The following is a 22,006-nucleotide window of genomic DNA, read 5'->3' on the forward strand; positions in this document are numbered from 1 at the left end:
AATTCATAATACCATACAATAAAAAGGATGAATTTTACTGTATGTAAAATTATACCCCTATTAAAATAAGAACAAACTTTTGTAAACAACAACAAATAGCTTCTGAACCATCAGCAATAATTCACCTCATTAATAGGGCAAAGAAAAATCACATGATCATCTGAAATGCTGAAAAGTCATGACAAACACCAATTCTAGAATTTTTGTTTCTATCAAACTAAACACATATGTCCTTTCTCTAAAACAGGAATAGGAAAACTATGGCCAGGGGTTCAAATCTGATGCCTTGTTTTTGTATGGGTCCATGAGCTAAGAATGGTTTTTACATTTTTAAAGGGTTGTAAAAAAAAAAAAAAAAAAGAGAAAGATGCAACAGAGACCATATGTGGCCAACCAAGACTAAAATGTTTACTAACTGGGCCTTTGCAGAAAACATTTGCCCACCCCTTGCTCTAACACCTTGCAAATGTGGTCCATGAACCAACAGCCTCAGAGAAATCTCAGGCTCCACACTAGAACTACTAAATCAAAATCCACGTTGTAATAAGAGAATAAAACTCAAGTATTATCTTTCCTTATAAATGTCTTTGTAACATCAGAAAATACACAGTAAATACATAGTAATCGTAGTATACACAACTCTAGAAAACACCAAGCAGTATTTCTAGGATAAATCTATAAAGCATTTGGCAAAATGCTCCTAGGTCAATTTGGAAAAACCATCAATTAAATCTCAATCATATTGTGACTCTATTTTCTGAACCCGAAATTATAGCTGACACAGTCCAACACCAAGATAAAATATTTTAAATCATTCTCCCCAGAAAAGTAGTAAGTATTCATGCCATTAGCTAAGCATAAAAATTATAAAGACACTCCAAGGTTTTAAAGAAATATTTCCCCAATTATTTCATTCAAACCCTTCATCAAAAGAAAAAACAGAATCTGAATTTTCCCAAATCTTTATACGCATGTTACAGTCATTTATCTCAGCCTCCCAGAATGACTTGGAAACGGCCATTCTACAAAGTCTTTCCACAAACTGTTTAATTGAAAATTAGGTACAAGTATTACCACCAGTCAAACACTGTTGCTGTGTTTCCCCCTGGGAATGAGAGAGAGAGAGAGAGAGAGAGAGAGAGAGAGAGAGAGAGAGAGAGAGAGAGAGAGAGAGAGAGAGAGAGAGAGAGGGAGAGAGAGAGAGAGAGAGAGAGAGAGAGAGAGAGAGAGAGAAGGAAGGAGCATACCACATATATTGAAAAATTTAAATAAAATTACAAATACTGCAAAATACAATCATGATTCTATGATCAAGGGATTTGTATTTGTATCAATACAAACCTCCCTCTTAACAGAAGGCATTCAACAATATGACTGGCAATACTTAGGTCTGGATTTAGGACTCTGTCTCATTCTGTAAGATCTAACAAATCCTGCAATACTTAAGGCAAATGCTTAAAATATTAACTATAATATACTTTTCAACTACTCCCACCTTGATTATAAAAAACTATTAAGGGACTTCCCTGGTGGCGCAGTGGTTAAGAATCCGCCTGCCAATGCAGGGGACACGGGTTCCAGCCCTGGTCCAGGAAGATTCCACATGCCACAGAGCAACTAAGCCCGTGCGCCGCAACTACTGAGCCTGCGTGCCTAGAGCCCACGAGCCACAACTACTAAAGCCCGTGCACCTAGAGCCCGTGCTCCACAACAAGAGAAGCCACCACACTGCAACGAAGAGTAGCCCCTGCTTGCCGCAACTAGAGAAAGCCCACGCACAGCAACGACGACCCAACGCAGCCCAAAATAAATAAATAAATAATAAAAATAAATTAATTATAAAAAAATTTTTTTAATTTAAAAATACGATTAATTCCAAGGCTGAAATTTCTATGTTTGATTGCTTTGAGGTTAATGAACTAATAAACTCATTTAAGATGTACACTTATATCTAGAGTAAGTTAAGTATGAGCTTATACTAGTATCTCCAAGTCTAATGCACTACCACATGGATCACTGCAGCCTCCTTCCCTTGCTTGTCTGTAACCTCCCACTCCAACAGTAAGAAACCTGGTTCCCACCACCTACCACCTACCTTACTTGTTGAATTCTAGTATAGAATCAGAATTGTTAACCATGCCTCTATGGGAAGCAACATTATCAACTTGAGTACACTATGTATGTGCGGTTCCTTTTGCCTTTAGTCTTACAGGTTCCATGCATTTCCGAAGTTACTTAGGACAGTACCTTTTCTCCCCCGTTATATTCAGTGAGATTTTTTTCATACATTTCTAATAGAATTAGATGTTTGGCTCAGTCTGCATTTCATCCTGGGATCCTCCAACCAACTACATGTTTGTTTTTTTAATTTGCACACATTAAGGTTCACTTTCTGCTGTAGAGTTCTATGGGTTTTGACAAATTTACAGTGTGCTCTTTTATGATGCTTCTCATCTTCTATATACATATAACAGCTTACAAACAATTTTACTACTCATTCTTCAGGCAAACATACACATTTCCAAAGTCCTCTTTAATTCTTCTAAACAGAGTACACAGTCTACATGTTTGTAGGCTTATCTCCATGCACATAACACTATTTTCAACCTCTGAGGAGACAGTTCAGAAAATTTACTTTCAGATTGCTAACAGTTGTTTGCTCATGGTTAGGCTTCAAAGGAAAATGTTACAGAGTTATAAGAAAACAGACTTCATATCTTATTTTACAACCAAGTTCTGAGAGTTTCACTTAAGCCTCTATCATTAATAAAATTAGTGAAAATTTAAAAAGACAGTTATGAATTCATTTTACTGCTTTCATTTCCACTTCAGTCTTCTTATATATAAACTGAGATGATATGGATTCACTTGCTTAGTTCAGTCTCACTGTAAGGATTCTTAAACAAAGTCAGTCTAGTCTAAACAGTATCTGTTTACTGTAGAAAAACAGTTTATGGTAATAAATAAAAGTATTATTAGACCCAATACCAATGGCTTAGGGAACTAGACTAAGGATATAAATAAGATATAAGAGCATACAGGTTCTATTCCCTGGATGCCTGCCCCAATCCAAAGCAAAACCTCTGAATATGTCTGGAACTCATCTATCGAAATTAAGATTCCAGATTATATTATGTAAGATTCTTCTAGCTAATAAATATTGCATTACTTAAGCTTCATGTATTTAGATTTTTAATGCAAAAAAAGCAAAAGCCCTGACTTCCAATTTCTAGTCCAGCATGTAAGAAGCTTAGAAACCACCACTCCATCCTAACAAGCAAAAACCTGAACTGAAAAAAATCAACAATTCTTCTTAGATCCATCAGAGAATTGGGTCACAGAGTAAACTGCTGATCCAAAAATTGGACAGACAGGCAGGCAGATACAGAGAATCATAATTTACCAGAGCAGAAAACTATGTGGGAACCAGTAGCAGGGTAGTAAAACCTAAACTGTAAATGATGAATTGCTAGAGACTTAGTGTAGATAAATCTGAAAGTTAAAAACTCCAGAGAGAACCAGTCATGAGGTGGCCCTCACACTTTCGTGAATTTTTCCTCCAGGAACTCTCCCAGGTCCTCACTGTGAAGATCAAAGAAAAATCCCCTCATGCTTCCAGCAATGGGAAGGAAAAAAATAATAATTTTTGAACTACATCAGAGTATTCTATTCTTCTTAACAAGGCCTGCCCTCAAGAGAAACTATTTTACCCTAACCTATTGGGCTTTTATCAGACCTGAGGGAGGGAAATACCCAACTCCAGTCTCCTCTAGCTATCCTGCCCCACCTAAGGGGACGGAAAAAAACAGACACATTTGTGAAGCTCCCAGCCCAGGAACTAGAAGACTCACTAAAAGACTTGAGACCTACTCATATAACTACAGAACATATCCCCTCCTCCAGCACATTACTAAAGGCCTATTTACTGCAGTCCCTTTTGCCCAGTACATAATGTTCAGCTTTCAACAAAAAAATACAAGGCTTATTTACTAAAAGGAAAAAAAGTTTGAAGAGACAGAGCAAGCATCAGAACCAGACTCAGATATGGCCAGAATGTTGGAATTATGAGATCAGGAACTTAAAACAACCATGATTAATATGCTAAGGACTCAAACGGAAAAAACAGGCAACATGCAAGAATAGACAGATAATATAACCGGAAAGATTCTAAGAAATTCTAAGAAAGAAACAAAAAGAAGTGCTGGAGATCAAAAACACTATAACAGAAATGAATGCCTTTAATGGGCTCATTAGGAGACTGGACACAGCTGAGGAAAGAATCTCTGTATTTATAAAATGTCTACAGAAATTTCCAAACTAAACAGCAAAGAGAAAAAAGATTGGGAAAAAAAAAAAAAAAAAAGGCACAATATCCAAGAACTGTGGGACAACTACAAAAGGTATATCATATGCATAATGGGAATCCCAGAAGGCAAAGAAAAAGAGAAAGAGCTATTTGAAGCATATTCTAATTTGAAGAATATTCTAATAACTTAGAATTTTCCCAAATTAGTATCAGATACCAAACCACAAATCTAAGCAGCTCAGAGAACAGCAAGCAGGAAAAGTGAAATACTTAAAAGAGTTGAAAGGGAAAAACCTGTCAATCTAGAATTCTGTAACCTGCAAAATTATCCTTCAAAAGTGAAGGGGAAATAAAGACTTTCTCAGAAAAACAAAAATTGAGGGGATTTATTGCCTACAGACCTGCTTTGCAAGAAATGAAGTTTTTCAGAGAGAAGGAAAATGATACGGGTAAGAAACTCAGATCTACATTAAAAAAAAAAAAAAAAAAAAAGAGTATTAGAGAAGGAATGAATGAATGTCAAACAAAAAACTTTTCTCTTTTTTATTTTCTTTTTCTTATTCTTTTTTTAAATTTTATTTATTTTTGGCTGCACTGGGTCTTCGTTGCTGCGTGCCGGCTTTCTCTAGCTGTGGTGAGCGGGGGTTACTCTTCGTTGCACTGCGTGGGCTTCCCACTGCCGTGGCTTCTCTTGTTGCAGAGGACGGGCTCTAGGGCACACAGGCTTCATTAGTTGTGGCACGTGGGCTCCCCAAAGGCAGCTAAATTACGTGTCCAAAGGAAGGAATAAGAAAGAGAGACTGAAAGAGATTACAGTAAATGTTATTCTAAAATGTCTCCAGTCAATGCAATGACCTTTCAGCACAATGAGGCTCTCTGCTTGGGTCTTCTCCACAACGGTCACACTATAGTCTTTCCTATGTTTCAGGCTCAGACTCTGCTTTATGAGACTTTGTCTTTCTCTAGAGAGTGCGGAAAAAAAATGGTAATGGGCCCTAGGGAGCCAGGAGAGAAGCATTCATGGCACTCGGGGATGAAGCACTGAAGCTGATTCAAACGGAATGGAAGCTATTGAGCCCCGCTCAGGACCCTTGTACAGATATGTGATGTTGGACAACTATGGCAGCCGATCTCATCACTGGGAATTCCATTTCCGCAAACCCAAAATCATCATTCAACATGAGGGGAGGAGAAAAACCCTGGAGAGAGGGGAAAAAGAACATCCACTGGTATATGTCCTCCAAAATCAAAGTATCCTCCATATCCAAAGTAGATACAGAGGATTTACTCTGTATTTTGAGTTTGATTACCTAAGAGCTTTATTTGGGCCAGGTGAGGGGACAAAGTTGAATTACAACATTTTAACACTGTCAAATGAATATCAATTTATATCCCTTAGTCAAAGTGTGGCACAAGACAAGACTAGCATGCTCTGCCCTCATACGTAATCCAGACATGGCACAAATACACAATATCTCTATAAATATGAGTGACTTTACTACTCTAGGTACTGGAAGAAATTTAAGGTTCAGTCTATGTATCAGAAAGAGATTATGTGACCTAGAAAAACTCTTAAGTTTACAAAAGAGATTTTTAAATTCCCAGTTAACTTTTTTAACTTTATAGTTTTTCCCATTAATCTATTATAGTACATAATTTAAAGCAAAATTGAATCCTTTAGGAATTTGTCATTTTTCAAAATGATTCTATGACTTCAAAATTTCCAGAAACTTTACACAGCTGGGGTAGAGCTGCCAACAAGAAGCATCATGGGGCAATGAATGTCAATAAGTCATGAAGAGTTATATCTGCATTGGGGACGTGAGGGAAGGTCATTTCCAGCCCAAAAATATATAGCATATATACAGACTCTGGCTCTCACTGTTAAGTTGCATAAGAGAATATGAAAAAATCAGGATGATATGGTAAAGGGCACCGGCTAAAAGCTTGAATGACAAACTAAGGTGTTAGATTTAATAAAGAACAATATTTAGGGGCTACTCCTTTTAAGACAGTAGATTTAATAAAGAACAATACTTAGGGGCTACTCCTTTTAAGACAGTTACTCCTTAAAGGGGGGATGGGCACCAGCCAATAAGAGAAAGATGTAAACGTTTTATTTAAAGATCAACTAGTAGGATGGAGAACATCAAGATTGCCAGCAGAATAGAGACTTCAGGATGCAGAGAAAAAAGAGGAAAAAAAAAATTCTCCAGATTTATCTGTTAGGATATCACATAAACATTTTCTATTATTAAAATAAAGAAAAGAGTATTTGACACTGAGGCCTGAAGACCTCCCCCCTTAACCCAGCTGCCTAAAAACTAAGACTATGAGGTGAACTCCTTGACGACATCATTTTATTTTGGACTCTTTCCAAAAATAAAAAATAACTGGGGTACACATATTAAGGAGTCAGTTTGGTTTGGCTTAGTTGTTTTGTTTTGTTTGGGCAGTTAACCTAGCTTAGTAACCTATGGTTACCTAAAAGCACTTAACAATAAAGTTGCTAAATTCAACTAGTTGTGTAGTATATTCTACAAACACTTTTTATCAGCATTATTTAAAAGCCAAAAGGATACCTAAAGTATCCTTTAGGAAATACAAGAGTGTTTGATAAATATCTCCTACGGCTTCTCAAAAGCCAAGTTACAGGCTCACATAAGAGAAATCTCTCTTCAGCAACAATTATTACTAACTCTCCAATTATGTAGTCTGTTTGGCCTCTAATTTATTTTGGCTCTGGGTTCTATCTGGGCTTTGCATTAAGAGAATATAAACATATCTACTTGATACTGAAGAATTAAATACATGTGGTTACAGCTCCGCTTTGCCAGAGTGTGCACATCTGCTATTCATCAAAAATCATGAAAACCAATGCCAGGTTGCTATATGCTGTTCACTAGTTTCCACACAAATGTAATTTTATTGCTGTATCTGGCATGATATCCATTTGCAACGCTTTCTGGAAAATAATTTTTAAATGGAGTAAAGGGTAGAAGATCGGCTTCATTTTAATTAGGAAGTAAAGTAAAGAAAACAGTGAGTTTTCAAGACATCAAAATTTCTTATGCCAGTAAAGTAAAAATATCTCAACTGTCAATCAGACTAGATATCAGCCATTTTACACACATTTATTACAATCCCAAGCATATAATTTCTATGATTAGGTAAGGAAAAAATAATATATTTTCCAAAATATTTACAGACTCCTAATCTAGTATGTATACTTAATTTGAATCCAGCTTCCCCTAACAAAAATACTCAGAAATGTTCAGTTTCAATAAAGCTAAACAAAAGGGATACATTTTCACCCTTTACAAGATGTAATTACATTCAAAGGTGACTAATTAAGACAACATTTAGAATTGAGTCATAAAATCTAAGTGAACCAGATCTATACCAGGTGATAAACCACTTCATGATCCTTTAAGTTACTTATATAATCTTACCTATAATTAAAAGAAGTCATTAGTACACATATTAGTAAGTATGAATAATGCCCAACTATCATGCACATATATCCACAATAAGAAAAGGTAATATTTAAAAACATAAAAGTTAGAATTTCTATTTCTGGTAATTTGATAACAGCATAACCAGAAAACCCTCCTTTTACAAAACACCTAGAACCACTGGTAAGTCTTTTTACTTGATTTATACATTGCTATGGTCTGAATGTTTATGTCTCCTCAAAATTCCTGTACTGAAATCCTCAAAGATGATAGTATTAGAATGTGAGGCCTCTGGGAGATGCTTAGTCATAAGGGCAGAGCTGTCATGAATGGGATTAGTGCCTTATACAAGAGGCTCCAGAAAGACCCCTAGGCCCTTCCACCACATAAGGACACAGAAAGAAGGTGCATGAACCAGGAAGAGGGCCCCCACCCGAAGTGGACCAAGCTGGCGCCTTGATCTTGGACCTCCCAGCCTCCAGAACTGTACACCAGGGGTCCCCAACCCCTGGGCCACGGACCGCTACCGGTCCACAGCCTGTTAGGAACCAGGGCCACACAGCAGGAGGTGAGCGGCAGGGGAGTGAGCAAAGCTTCATCTGCCGCTCCCCATCACCCGCACTACCGCCTGAACCATCCCCCCCACCCCCCGTGGAAAAACTGTCTTCCAAGAAACCGGTCCCTAGTGCCAAAAAGGTTGGGGACCGCTGCTGTAAGCAATAAAATTTCTATTGTCATAAGCTACTCAGTCTGTGGTGTATTGTAATAGCAGTCCAAACGGACTGATACACATATATACACAAAATAAAAATACATAAACACTCCTTTAAATGTACAACTAAGGTATGAAAGTAGGGGAAATCTCTTAGAGAGCCAAAAATTAATAGGGAAATAAAAAGCAGTACACACCTGATGCTACAGCCACCCTGCAGGTTATTCTCATCTCAGAAACTGAGGAACTTCTGTTTCAGTGGCAGAGCAGGGAAAAAGACAAGGCCTTGACACACAAGATGCACTGGGTTAGAAGTAAGATTTTTGCACAAAGCACAGACCCTTGGGGAACTGAAGTAGAAAAATCTGCCATTGGTAGGAGGCAAAGAAATCTTCTGCCTTGGCCTAGGCTCTGAAAATGTGGGAAAAATCAGCAAAGACTCTGTAATCACAAGATGCCCTCACATAGGTTTAGAGTTTGAATTTATTCTATCTACGTTGTACAGGAACTCCAAATTCCAAAAATTAAATAGAAAAAATGTTCTCTGCTTGATAACATAGGTATATACACATGTCAAAACTGCAATGAAAATCTGTGCATTTTAGTACATGTAAGCTATACTTCAGTTTAAAAATAAAGTGGTCCCTGGAAACATCTCTAGGGTGCTTGGCAAAAACAAACCTCTCTGGAGTAATATGCCCCCCCGCCTCGCCAAGAAGCCACTCAGAATTCTCATAGACAACCCCTCTGAAGATCAGCTCACAATTCAAAACTATAAAACACCTAAGGAAACAGTTCACCTTAAGAATCAGCAAATATAGCAAAGAACAGAAGTGGATTTCTAAGAACTTCAGAAAACTGAACAATCTGATAGACATTTATAAGTGCTTTAAATGATTAAAACACATAAAAGATAAACTAAAATACATGGGACAGGACATCATAAAACAGTAACAGACATCCCTAACACAACAATACAAGAACTGATACTCGGTGGATGTTAAAACAATCAACAGATGAGGAACTGGATACTGGCATGGTACAAAAGGATCATCCCACAGATTGCACGAAGGATATAAGAGGAAAAGCTCAATATTATAATAAGAATATTAACTTTCATCATCTGAATCTACTGAATATTAACATCACTACAAGTAGGACAAAACATTTCTGATGTGATGAATACAAAGTACTCAGTACTACCTATGAAGCATTTGTGCCAAAACACTGAATTCGTTGCAAACCAAGTCTCCTATCATAAATTTTAATTTTACAAGAAATGTAAAGGAGGGCTTCCCTGGTGGCGCAGTGGCTAAGAATCCGCCTACCAACACAGGGGACACGGGTTCGAGCCCTGGTCCGGGAAGATCCCACATGCCGCGGAGCAACTAAGCCCGCGCGCCACAACCACTGAGCCTGCGCTCTAGAGCCCGTGAGCCACAACTACTGAGCCCACATACCTAGAGCCCATGCTCCGCAACATGAGAAGCCACTGCAATGAGAAGCCTGCGCACTGCAACGAAAAGTAGCCCCCGCTCGCCGCAACTAGAGAAAGCCCGCGCACAGCAACAAAGACCCAACTCAGCCAAAAATAAATAAATAGATAGATAGATAGATAGAAAGAAATGTAAAGGAATAAAAATAAGTCAAACATCCAAATAACTCTTAAAAAACCCAAAATCTGGAACATTCTACAAGAAAACTGTAGAATCATTTCAATAAGTCAAGAGGGTGAGAGGAAAAAAAAGATGGGGGGGACTGGTCTAGACAAACTTAAAGAGACATAATCAAATGCAACTTATGAAGCTTGTTTTAAATCCTAATTCAAACACGCCAACTGTAACACAGCATTTCTGAGGCTATGAAAGATATAACTAAACTAAAATATTAAAGACTTGTGCATTTGGGGTGTGTGGAAGACAATGGTACTGTGGTTATGGAGAAAAATGTCTATTTTTCAGAGATGCAACATAAAGTGAGATGTCACTGTGTGATTTGCTTTAAAACACCTCAGCTAACAAAACAGCCTAAATTTCTAAACACAGGAGAGTAGCTGAATAAGCTATGCTATATTTGCACAATGGAATACTAGGCAGTCTCAAAAAAAAGAATGAGGAAGAGCTCTATGAAATGATATGAAGTGATATTCAGTATATATTATTAAGTTAAAAAAGAAAGTACAAAAAAACTCTTTAGTATTTTTTTCATGTAAGAAAAAAAGGCAATATAATAAGAAAATTTATACGTATCAGCTCATTTGCACAAAAAAGAATTCCAAGAAGATAAAACCAGAAATAAATGATAATAAGATATCCTAGAGGACAAATCGGAACAAGCTGGAAAGAAAGTGAAAATGGGACCATGGTAGAAGGATAGGGAGGACGGACACTACTCTGAGTAAAGCTTTTTGTGTTATTTCTAACTCTTAGAAACATGGTAATTGTTTCACATAACCCCAAAATAAATTGATAATTAAAATCAACCAGGATATGGGGGGTGGGGATTCAAAATGGAACACAAACAGTAATAAATGTATTACAAATGTCACACTGCAGTGGGTGGGAAAGAAAAGAAATTACCTAAATAAATTTGGAAAACAGTATTTTGACTCTACTGACAATATTTTCATAGTAGTGTATTCTAGACAGTAAATTTGTTTCTCACAAGAGTAGAGGTTAGCAATTCTGAAATTCTTGTATACTAGGATTGAGCAAGTAAGAAAATACATTGTGGACAATGAGAACCAGGTTTCTCACTATCATAGACTGGAAAAACAACCTATCAAACAAACGGTGTGGGGGGAGAAGACTATAACACAATGCTGTAAGCAGTGGATTGGAATTGGAGATATCAACACGAACTCTTTTTTTTAAATATGTAGATACAGATAGAAACACACAGAACTGGGTGTATGCATATACATACATGTATTTCTTAACTCTGTCCACTGAGAGGACTTAAAAGCGATGAAAACCCAGTATGAACACACCGAGCTTCCAGATCCTAATTTCTCAATACCATTTTCCAATCAAAGGAGAACAGAGCCCCTTGGAGAAATGGTTGATTCTAAGGGTGAAGCAGAAGAAGGACAAGTTGAATCTGGAACATCTTGTGCTATGCAGATAGTAAAAAAAAAAAAAGGGTTTAAAAAATGATGAGGGCCTGTCAAAAGGACACAGGAGCAAACTTGAAGGAACTCCCAACAGCAAAATCTGGGACAACACTAAGCAAGAAATAATGACACTAATGGATTATAACCTATAGAATAAACAAGTGCCCAAGTCCATACTAGTATAAATAATTGGATAAATGAATAAATAGGAAAGACAGGAAAGCTCTTCCTTAAGATGGAATTCTAACTGATAATGCATGTAATAGGAACAATGGGACTAGAAATATCGCCATTTGGCAAACACCACAGTAATAATTGTTGCAGGCAAAAACCATTAAAAAATGCTGAAAAGTATGATAAGAAACAGGATAACTGCATAGCTTCAAATATTTATTACAAGGGGGAAAAAAGTAAATACACAAAAAAATAAAAACCAACCTGGCAGACAACACCATAAGCAAGTGATCAAATGTTACATCGCCAGTATCTACATCATGCACCTGCTGATATGATGCCCAGAGAAGAGCACAACACGACCTCTGCCATGCCAAAAATGTATAACCAATCACAAGAAAACATCAGACAGATCCTAAATGAGGGACATTCTACAAAATGGCCAGTAATCTTCAAAAGGTCAAGGTTACGAAGACAAAGACTGGTTAAATGTCCAGATTAGAAAAGACTAAGGAAATACCAACTAAATGTGACATGGGATCCTAGTCCACAAAAAGGACTCTAGTGGGAAAACTGGAGAAATTCAAATATGGTCTACAGATTAGTCAATGGTATTTTATCAACATTAATTTCCTGATCTAAGATAACTATTCTATGATTACATAAAATATAATATTAGTGGAAGCCAGGTAAAGGTTATACAAAAACTATACACTATTTTTGTAACTTTTTTATAAGTCTAATATTATTGATAACACTATTTTCTCTATTTTCATGTAGGCTGACATTTTCTCATAATAAGTCTTTTAAATGAGGGGCACAAAGAACTTCTAGAAAAGCAAAATACAATTGCTGATATTAAAAAATCAACTGACTCAAACTGTAAAATTAGGCACAGCTTAAGAAAGAATTAATTATCTGGAAGGCACGTGCAAAAACTAACCAGAAAGTGGCCTAGATATAGAAGATATGAAAGCAAGATTAAGAGGCAAGGAGCAGAAAATTACATGGTCCTCATACATCAAACAGGAGATCCAAAGGCGACTAAAGAGACTGAAGGGTAAGTAAGAAATTAAGGGATAATAATTCTCTAGAATTAATAAATAACAATAATGATTACATTCTAGAAACAAGAGCTCTAAGCAGGATAAATAAAAACATAGTCACATCTAGACACAAAGTGAACAAAGCTGCAAAATACCAACAATTAAGGGATGGGGCTTCCTTGGTGGCACAGTGGTTAAGAATCCGCCTGCCAATGCAGGGGACGGACACGGGTTTGAGACCTGGTCCGGGAAGATCCCACATGCCGCGGAGCAACTAAGCCCATGCGCCACAACTACTGAGCCTGCACTCTAGAGCCCGTGAGCCACAACTACTGAGCCCGCATGCTACAACTACTGAGGCCTGTGCGCCTAGAGCCTGTGCTCTGCAACAAGAGAAGCCACCGCAATGAGAAGCCCGCGCACCACAACAAAGAGTAGCCCCCACTCACCGCAACTAGAGAAAGCCCGCGCACAGCAACGAAGACCCAATGCAGCCAAAAATTAAATAAATAAATAATTTAAAAAAAATTAAGGGATGTTTAGGGACTCCCCTGGTGGTCCAGTGGTAAAGAATCCACCTTCCAATAAAGGGGACATGGGTTCGATCCCTGGTCAGGGAACTAATATCCCACATGCTGCGGGGCAACTAAGCCTGTGCGCCACAACTACACAGCCCACACGCCCTGGAGCCCACGTGCCACAACTTGAGAGAGAAAACCCGCACGCCACAACTAGAGAGGAGCCCGGGCGCCGCAACTAGAAAGAAGTCCAAGCAGACTGCGCGCCATAACGAAAAAGATCCGGCTTGCCTCAACAAAGATCCCATGCGCCACAGCTAAGACCCGACACAGCCAAAAAAAATAAATAAATAAGGCAAATAAATAAAATAAATAAATTTTTTTTAAAAAAATTAAGGGATTTCTAAGGGCTGCTTTTAAGCAACCAGAAAAAATAATAATAATAAATTACTTGCCAAGCAACAATAATTAGAAACAGCAGACTTCTCACAGCAACAATTAAAGTCATAATACCCTCGAAGGACAAAGTGCAAATAACTATCACAAAGAATTCTATAATCAAATAATTATCATTCCAAGAATGAGGACAAAATAAATACATTTTCAGACAAAGATCAAGAGTTTACCATCAACAGACCTCTGCTGAAAGGAATATTAAAGAACATACTGCAAGCAGAAGGAAGCTGAACACAAATGGATTAAGTGGGATGCAAAAAAATATAGTAAAATAAGAAATTAGTACAGTGAGTAAATCTAAAACACAGAATTTATAAAATCCTCCTTTAAATAAAGCTACCATGTTGCATTTTTAAAGTAATTAAATGTGCAAAAAAAATGGCTTTAGCAAGATACCTTTCATGATGAAAAAAGCACCAAACGTGGAACTGGAAAATCTCAACCAAGAATCTGACTTTCTCTTATTTTAGCCAAAGACCTAAGTTTCTTCAGCCAAAAAGTGAAGGCATTTAGCTAGAAGATCCTTAAAATTCCCTACCAGTCCCAGGATTTAATGGGCAGAAAATAGGCTTCCCCAATTGACCAGGACACTTTTAAAAATGTAAATTATTGAGAGTTCAGAGCAAGATATTTCATACTCAGAACCAGTGCTTGAGGATATGGAGCTTTATGGATAACTGGCTATCTGCTTCTGTGCAAAAACTATGGAAATGGATATGATCTTAGAGAAAGAATATAGAAAATGATGCATTTTAAACTTAAAGAGTTAATAAAGAAAGGAAAAGGGTGGTCCAAGTGGTAGGAAAACGAACAGTATAAAAATAAGAAAGTCTTAAGAGAAAATTTCTAAAAGGAATATGGTATCAATATCAAATGCTGCAAAAAAAAAAAAAAAATACTGAAGACAATCATTTTATTCCTACTTCACAAATTAGCTATCACAGACTCCTCCTTCCAAAATCTTAAAGGTTCAATGACAGAAATACCAGGAGCAATCAAACTAATTTGCTATAATTGCTAAAGAGCCAATCATACTGGAATACAGCAAGGGTATGTAAGATCTCCAAAATGCAGAGAACTCAGTTAAAGGTATCCTATTCTTTACTCTCATAAAATTTCATTGTTCACTGTTCTCCTTGTTAAGGATAAATTACAAGGTCAATGCTGCAAGCAAGGATAGCTTTTAGCAAAGAAAGCTATTAAGAGACTGGGCTAGGTCATACTGCAAATACTCCCTTTCAATATTCCTTCAATAGAAGTGGGCCTTGGAGATACAGAACATAAAAATATCAGACCACATAATCAAAACTCAATTTGAGATGTGATGTATATCACTAGATATAAAGAATTAAAAACTGGATGAGGGTTAAGATGTTTATAAGAGGAAAGACCAACACTAACATTTAAGAATACCTATAAATATACACACACATTTATTTATTCTTTTTTTAATTGTTGAATTTTATTATTTTTTTATATAGCAGGTTCTTATTAGTCATCAATTTTATACACATCAGTGTATACATGTCAGTCCCAATCGCCCAATTCATCACATTTATTTATTCTTTAAAAAAAAATGTTTTCACTTCCAAGGGCCTTGATTCCTATCCCAGAGGCTGGTAAAGCTAAACCTATTATCCAGATTTCCTGGATTAGTGGCTTTTCTTACACACTCTCTTAATTTTTAAATAATCTCAAAAACACCTATCTCCAAACATATCTGAATATATATAGTCTGCCTAAAAGTAATAGGCCACATTTTCCATTCTTCATACAAAAAGAATCCTTCGGAAAAAAAAAAAAAAAAAAAGAATCCTTCGCCATTTAAAAATATTTTTCAGGGCTTCCTTGGTGGCGCAGTGGTTGAGAATCTGCCTGCCAATGCGGGGGACACGGGTTCGAGCCCTGGTCTGGGAGGATCCCACATGCTGCGGAGCAACTAGGCCCGTGGGCCACAATTACTGAGCCTGCGCGTCTGGAGCCTGTGCTCCGCAACAAGAGAGGCCACGATAGTGAGAGGCCCGCGCACCGCAATGAAGAGTGGCCCCCGCCTGCCGCAACTAGAGAAAGCCCTCACACAGAAACGAAGACCCAACACAGCCAAAAATAAATAAATATAAATAAATAAAAATTAAAAAAAAAAAAATTTTTCAGTTTACATCAAGTGGAACTGGAAAAGAGGTTTAAACTAGAGGCGAAACAACCCTAAAAAAGTGTGATGACATATGCAATAAGGGCAGTAGAACCAAAATTTTAAGAAGAATCTGTTCTGCAGAAACACAATTCTAAGTGTAACATACCTAAATTAGACTTGAATATGTAATAGTAAAATACAATTTTTAAAATTAGAGTACTTTCTTAGGGCTTCCCTGGTGGCACAGTGGTTGAGAATCTGCCTGCCTATGCAGGGGACACAGGTTCGAGCCCTGGTCCGGGAAGGTCCCACATGCCACGGAGCAACTAAGCCACTGCGCCACAACTACTGAGCCTGCGTGCCACGACTACTGAAGCCCGCGCGCCTAGAGCCGGTGCTCCGCAACAAGAGAAGCCACCGCAATGAGAAGCCTGCACACCGCAACGAAGAGTAGTCCCCGCTCGCCGCAACTAGAAGAAAGCCTGCACACAGCAACACAGCCAAAAATAAAAATAAAAATTAAGAGTACTTTCTTTAAATGTCTGACTTTTAAAACTTAAATAATGTCAAAATTGAAAGGAACTCATCATTCTAGAGATGAGGAAATTGAGGTCCAAGAAAATGAAGTAACTTGCTTGGTAAATAACAGAGCAAGGTGTGATATGAACCATGCTCCAGTGAGTGTATTTTTATAAAATATGATCTTGAAAACTTGAAATGAAAAGACTAAAAATCTTAATTATGTTTTAAATTAACAATTGCAGTCAAAGCCATAGTGATTTAGAATTCAGAGGACCATACTCCAGTGAGTGTATTTTTATAAAATATGATCTTGAAAACTTGAAATGAAAAGACTAAAAATCTTAATTATGTTTTAAATTAACAATTGCAGTCAAAGCCATAGTGATTTAGAATTCACAGGACCATACTAAAATTTACATTTGCTTAGAAAACAAATGTCCCTAACAAGGATAATTAATAGAATTATAAAAGAAAATATAAAGTCCAGCCACTCAGAAATATTTACTGAATACTTACTATGTGGCAGGAACTATTTTAGTCACCTGGGATATACCAGTACAGAAAATACTTTTAAACATACTCAAGTTATGACAATTATATGTACATAATTGATAAAGAAATTATAAATCATTCTTTTTCCACTGAACTAGTTCTGCAAGCATTTTTAAAGCAGAACTTTTAGTGTTGTTATTATTCTTAACAATGATAAAAATGTACTTTTTAAAATATGTATCATTCAAAGCTATTCAGTATGAATTCACTTCAGACTGAATCACTAAAATTTAACTTTCTAAAAAATATCCAGAATGATTTGGAATATGAACAGATCCTTAACAAACAAAAAACCCTTAGAACTGCTTTATTTGTACCTGAAACAGTAGGTCCTCAACATCACTAAGATTAGTACAGTCACTGGGGATCAGATTAAGGCGTTCCACCATTAGGAGCAGCCACATAGGAATCACCTCTCACTATAAAGTAAGGATACTGCTTTCTATAGCCATGGTTGTTCACTTCTGGAACAATTTCCATACACACGTTTTCCTGCTCCTTATTCTGAATTCTACACTGCCAGTCACTCAAAAGAAAAAAAATCTCAGACTAACAGAGGCCAAATTTAGGGAGGGAAATAAAAATCTTCCTTCAGTCTAGGCTAAATGGACTGAGTGCACAAAGAACTCCATACACCCAAAAGCACACAGATTTCTGCACCAGTTCCCAGGGTTCAAACAATACCAGTCATTCAATAGCTTTCCTTTTACATAAGCTGCTGTGAGAGAGCTCAGTCAGCTCTTCTGAACCTCATAACCCAGGATCCCGGAACTCTGATAAAGCCACCTTTTTCCTCAGCTCTGTTTTCATGTACTTTCTCTGGAAAGCAAACTTCACTTTTCCCCTAAAAAATAAATCTGAAAATCATCTCTTCTGTTTGATAAGTGATATACTCAATCCAAAATTACTATTCCGTTAAAACTAAAAGCATTAACATAAAACCTAAGATCAATACCGAAAAACCGTTTGATAAAATATATTTTTAAATGCATGAGTTTAAAATATAATTTTAAATACGCTTCATCTTGCTAATTACCAAATGATGCCATTTGTCTGCATTCTATTTGCTTCCAGTTGCACAATTCAAAAAATAGCCATCTGACACAAAACTTTCAAAAAATTAAAAGAAATTTTAGAACTGCTGAAGGGGGGGGAAAGTGAATTTACACACACACACACACTGAACACTAACTACAGACATCAAAAATAACGAAAGACATTTCTTTGAGTGTTTGACCACACCCCCATTTAGGCCTCAGGAAAAATATACATATTCTTCACTGAACATCCCTTAGAAGCTTAAATAACAGTACTTTCTACCTTCAAAGCACATTATTATTGATTCTTCCAGTATCCTTTACCAGCTGAGTCTTTGGCAAATTCAAACTTTAAATATTAGTAAATATTTAAGCCACAGAAACGCTAATGTAAATACTTTTTAATCATATGGCAAACTTACTTCCTAAGACACTTATCAGACCTGCCACCCAGAAGTGAAACTCAGTTTTAGGGGACAAAATGAGAATGATTCATTTACTTATTAAATTATCAGCTCCTGAATAGTCAATAGTTGCCTATAAATTCATCTCCCTTGACTATGTACTATCACATAATCATTACCCCTTATAGAAATGATAAGATGCTACTCCAGAATTGTGATAATCTAGCTATTTTATCCACCCATCCTCCTTAAGAGTTCTGTGGCCCTTCTAATTCCTTTAACACTCTTTCCCTCTCCACATACATACTACATAATGCAAATAAACATGCTCTGAAAAATGAAAAGTTCTCTCTCCTAAGTTTTCTCTCCTTAAATAAAATAGTAAATCCTTAAAGATATTCACCCTCTCCACAAGAAGAACACAAAAAGCAAAGCTCTGAACATACTAACCATTTAACAGATATTTGGGGAAATTTCCATCATCACCCTTAGAGTTATAAGATTGAATCTGTCAAAAATGGGGAAAAAAAAAAGAACTATTTATCTTTTCATCAACGTATTACTCCCTAATAACCACTGAAAGCACCAAAACCCTGTGTGTTCTGTGAAGCAGTAACCTCAGAAACATTTCAACACTCCCTGAGACTTAACGAACTTTGTTGGCAAAACAGATTCCATTTCTCAAAAATACCCTGCAAGTTCTCAAGAAGCAAATTCTTCAATCAATACAGTTTACCACACATTCAACATCTGTGACCTTCTCCTTGGGACACACAAACCTTTTTCCTACCACTAGAGTCAGTATAATATTTTCTGATGCTTTATTAAAAGACCATCTGACTTTAGCAGATACCTCTTAATGCCCCTCTAAAAATACATTTTTTATATATTATATAAAGTATACATAATATATGTTTTCTAGAACTTCTCACCCTAAAATTTCACTCACCATTGCCCATGTTATCTTTTATAGTCAGAAAAGGCTTTTCATTTTCCTATAACATTGTATCTTCTTTAACTTTTGTCACCAAAAAGGGCCTGATATCAAGAGAAAGGAGCATATATAAACCTTTCTTTCATTTTTCCCAAATTTTCATTTATTACATAATATTAATCCACTGCCTTCTATAAATGAGTTTTAAAGCATTCCAACATACTTGAAAGTCAAAGAAAACGAAGTACTAAAAGAGTTATTCACAGGTTATTTATCTTTAGATTTTAAACAATTATTAGTAACTCATTTCAGGTTCATGTTTAGTTATCTATACCTAGCCATGACAGACTCTGGCATGACAATGTATTCAATAGATAAATAGCAAGGAATTGTATATGGCAGGACTGAAACACAGTAACAGAGAAGCACCTGGGGACACAGTTCACATTTTATAATAAGATCTGCCCATAGCTTTACGTTTCTCTTCTATTAGAAAATAAACTTTGGGACTTCCCGGGTGGTCCAGTGGTTAAGATTGCACGTTTGCACTGCAGGGGGCGCGGGTTTCATCCCTGGTTGGGGAAGTTCCACATGCTGCACCCGGTGTGGCCAAAAAAAAAAAATAAAGTAATAGGATACCGTGGTCTCCCTATACATTGTGTTGCCCAAATTAGAGACAGCTTTCTGAAAAATCAGTGGTTCTGTAGAGAATATCTGCACTAAAAATATATATATAATAAAAACACAAATATTTAGGGAAAAAAAGAAAATAAACTCTTATGGCAAATACATGTTTAGCTAACTAAAAATGAGTTATTTAACAACCTAATTTTTATTTTTCATTCAACACTGACATATTAAAAATATCAGTTTAATATAAAAAAACACTAGCATTACAAAACACTTGTGTATATAATAAAAGGTATAAGATTCAGAAGATTTTTTATATAATCTTGAGCTATCAAATACTACTCATTATCATTCCTTCTTCTCCGCCTTCTGATTATCCTCTCATAATTATAAAAAATAAGTGCAGAAGAAAAACCAAGAACTATAAACATGGCTATCCCATAAGTGATACTAGAAACACAAAACTATTTACAGACACACCTTACTGAATCAGAACATGACCTAACTTCCCACATTCAAATCTACTTGACAAAGAAGCCCAAAGAATCTAAAACTGGGGTCTGATGTTTCTTTTCTCTTGGAGGTAAGGGATGTCTATGCTAATGGAGAGAAAACAGCCAGGAGAAGGAGATACAATAACCTTTGTACATGATGCAAAACTTACCCACTTGAAGGATCTAAGGCAATAGCTCTAGGTTGATCCAACTCTTGCCAAAATAAAACTTTTCGTAAAGATCCATCTAAATTAGAAACTTCAATACGATTAGTTTCAGAATCTGTCCAGTACAATTTTTCTCCAAGCCAATCACATGCCAGCCCATCAGGGGACAATAATCCAGAAACAACAACATTCTGTACACTCTCAGTTTTGTTGAACTCTGTTCGTTTAATGGCTTCTTCGCTGACATCACTCCAGTATATCAAGCCATGACCAAACACAAAGTCCACCGCAGCTGCATCCTCCAAGCCTCCAACTACAATCGTAGCATTCTCTTTGCCATTTGCAGCATCAACCAATCGCAAGTCCCGTCTGTTTGCATAAAGCAACAAAGGGGCCGCTAGAACAAAAAAAGAAAAATATGTAAGTCAAAACGAAGGAAATGTCTTGGTTCCTATAAATTGAGTTTCAAATTAGTGTTAGTGAGCAAATACTATCAAAACTAAAGAGTAAATAAATGTATAGAAAACTGTCAAAATCTTTTCACATGGCATTATTTTTGCAGCATTTTAAATACAAAAGAGTTGCAAGAGGGGAAATTAATTCTACCAGGACAGTCTTTTCTTGTTAAAATAGTCTGCCAGATAAAATTTTAAAAGGCCTGGTCATTCCAAGAACTGGCAAGGATATGGAGCCAGTGGACCACTCATACTCTCCTGGGTTGGGGGGGGGGGGGGCGGGCTGTGAAATGGTGCAGCACCTTTGGAAAACAGTTTGGCAGTTTCTTAAAAGACTAGATATTTACTTCAGAGAAATAAAAGTATATGTCAATACAAAGACCTGGTTGCATGATGTTCACAGCAGCTTTTCTGTAATAACCCAAACTGGAACCAACCCAAAAGTCATCAACAGACTAACAGATGAAAAAACAGTGATATATCCATACAATAAAAAGTAATGGGGACCAAGACTGAACCAGGAAGAAATAGAAAATATGAACAGACCAACACAAGTAATGAAATTGAAACTGTGATTAAAAATCTTCCAACAAACAAAAGTCCAGGACCAGATGGCTTCACAGGTGAATTCTATCAAACATTTAGAGAAGAGCTAACACCCATCCTTCTCAAACTCTTCCAAAAAATTGCAGAGGAAGGAACACTCCCAAACTCATTCTATGAGGCCACCATCACCCTGATACCAAAACCAAAGATACTACAAAAAAAGAAAATTACAGACCAATATCACTGATGAATATAGATGCAAAAATCCTCAACAAAATACTAGCAAACAGAATCCAACAACACATTAAAAGGATCATACACCATGATCAAGTGGGATTTATCCCAGGGATGC

General features: G+C 36.7%; 1 protein-coding gene across 4 annotated transcripts in view; it reads right to left on the bottom strand.

Moving 5' to 3' along the window:
• LRP6 (LDL receptor related protein 6) overlaps positions 1-22,006 on the bottom strand; it is a 187,346-nt gene that overhangs the window by 144,548 nt on the left and 20,792 nt on the right. For 3 of the 4 annotated variants that reach the window (XR_005021566.1, XM_036866848.1, XM_036866847.1), the window contains exon 2: positions 20,657-21,050. The exons of the other annotated variant lie outside the window; for it this stretch is intronic. Coding sequence is in view for 2 of the 3 variants with exons in the window: in XM_036866848.1 (XP_036722743.1) it covers positions 20,657-21,050 (394 nt within the window). In the remaining variant the exon portion in view is untranslated. The remainder of the gene's footprint in view (positions 1-20,656; positions 21,051-22,006) is intronic. 4 annotated transcript variants of the gene reach the window in all.

This window comes from Balaenoptera musculus, chromosome 10 (genome assembly GCF_009873245.2).
Source record: "Balaenoptera musculus isolate JJ_BM4_2016_0621 chromosome 10, mBalMus1.pri.v3, whole genome shotgun sequence".
Taxonomy (NCBI): Eukaryota; Metazoa; Chordata; class Mammalia; order Artiodactyla; family Balaenopteridae; genus Balaenoptera; species Balaenoptera musculus.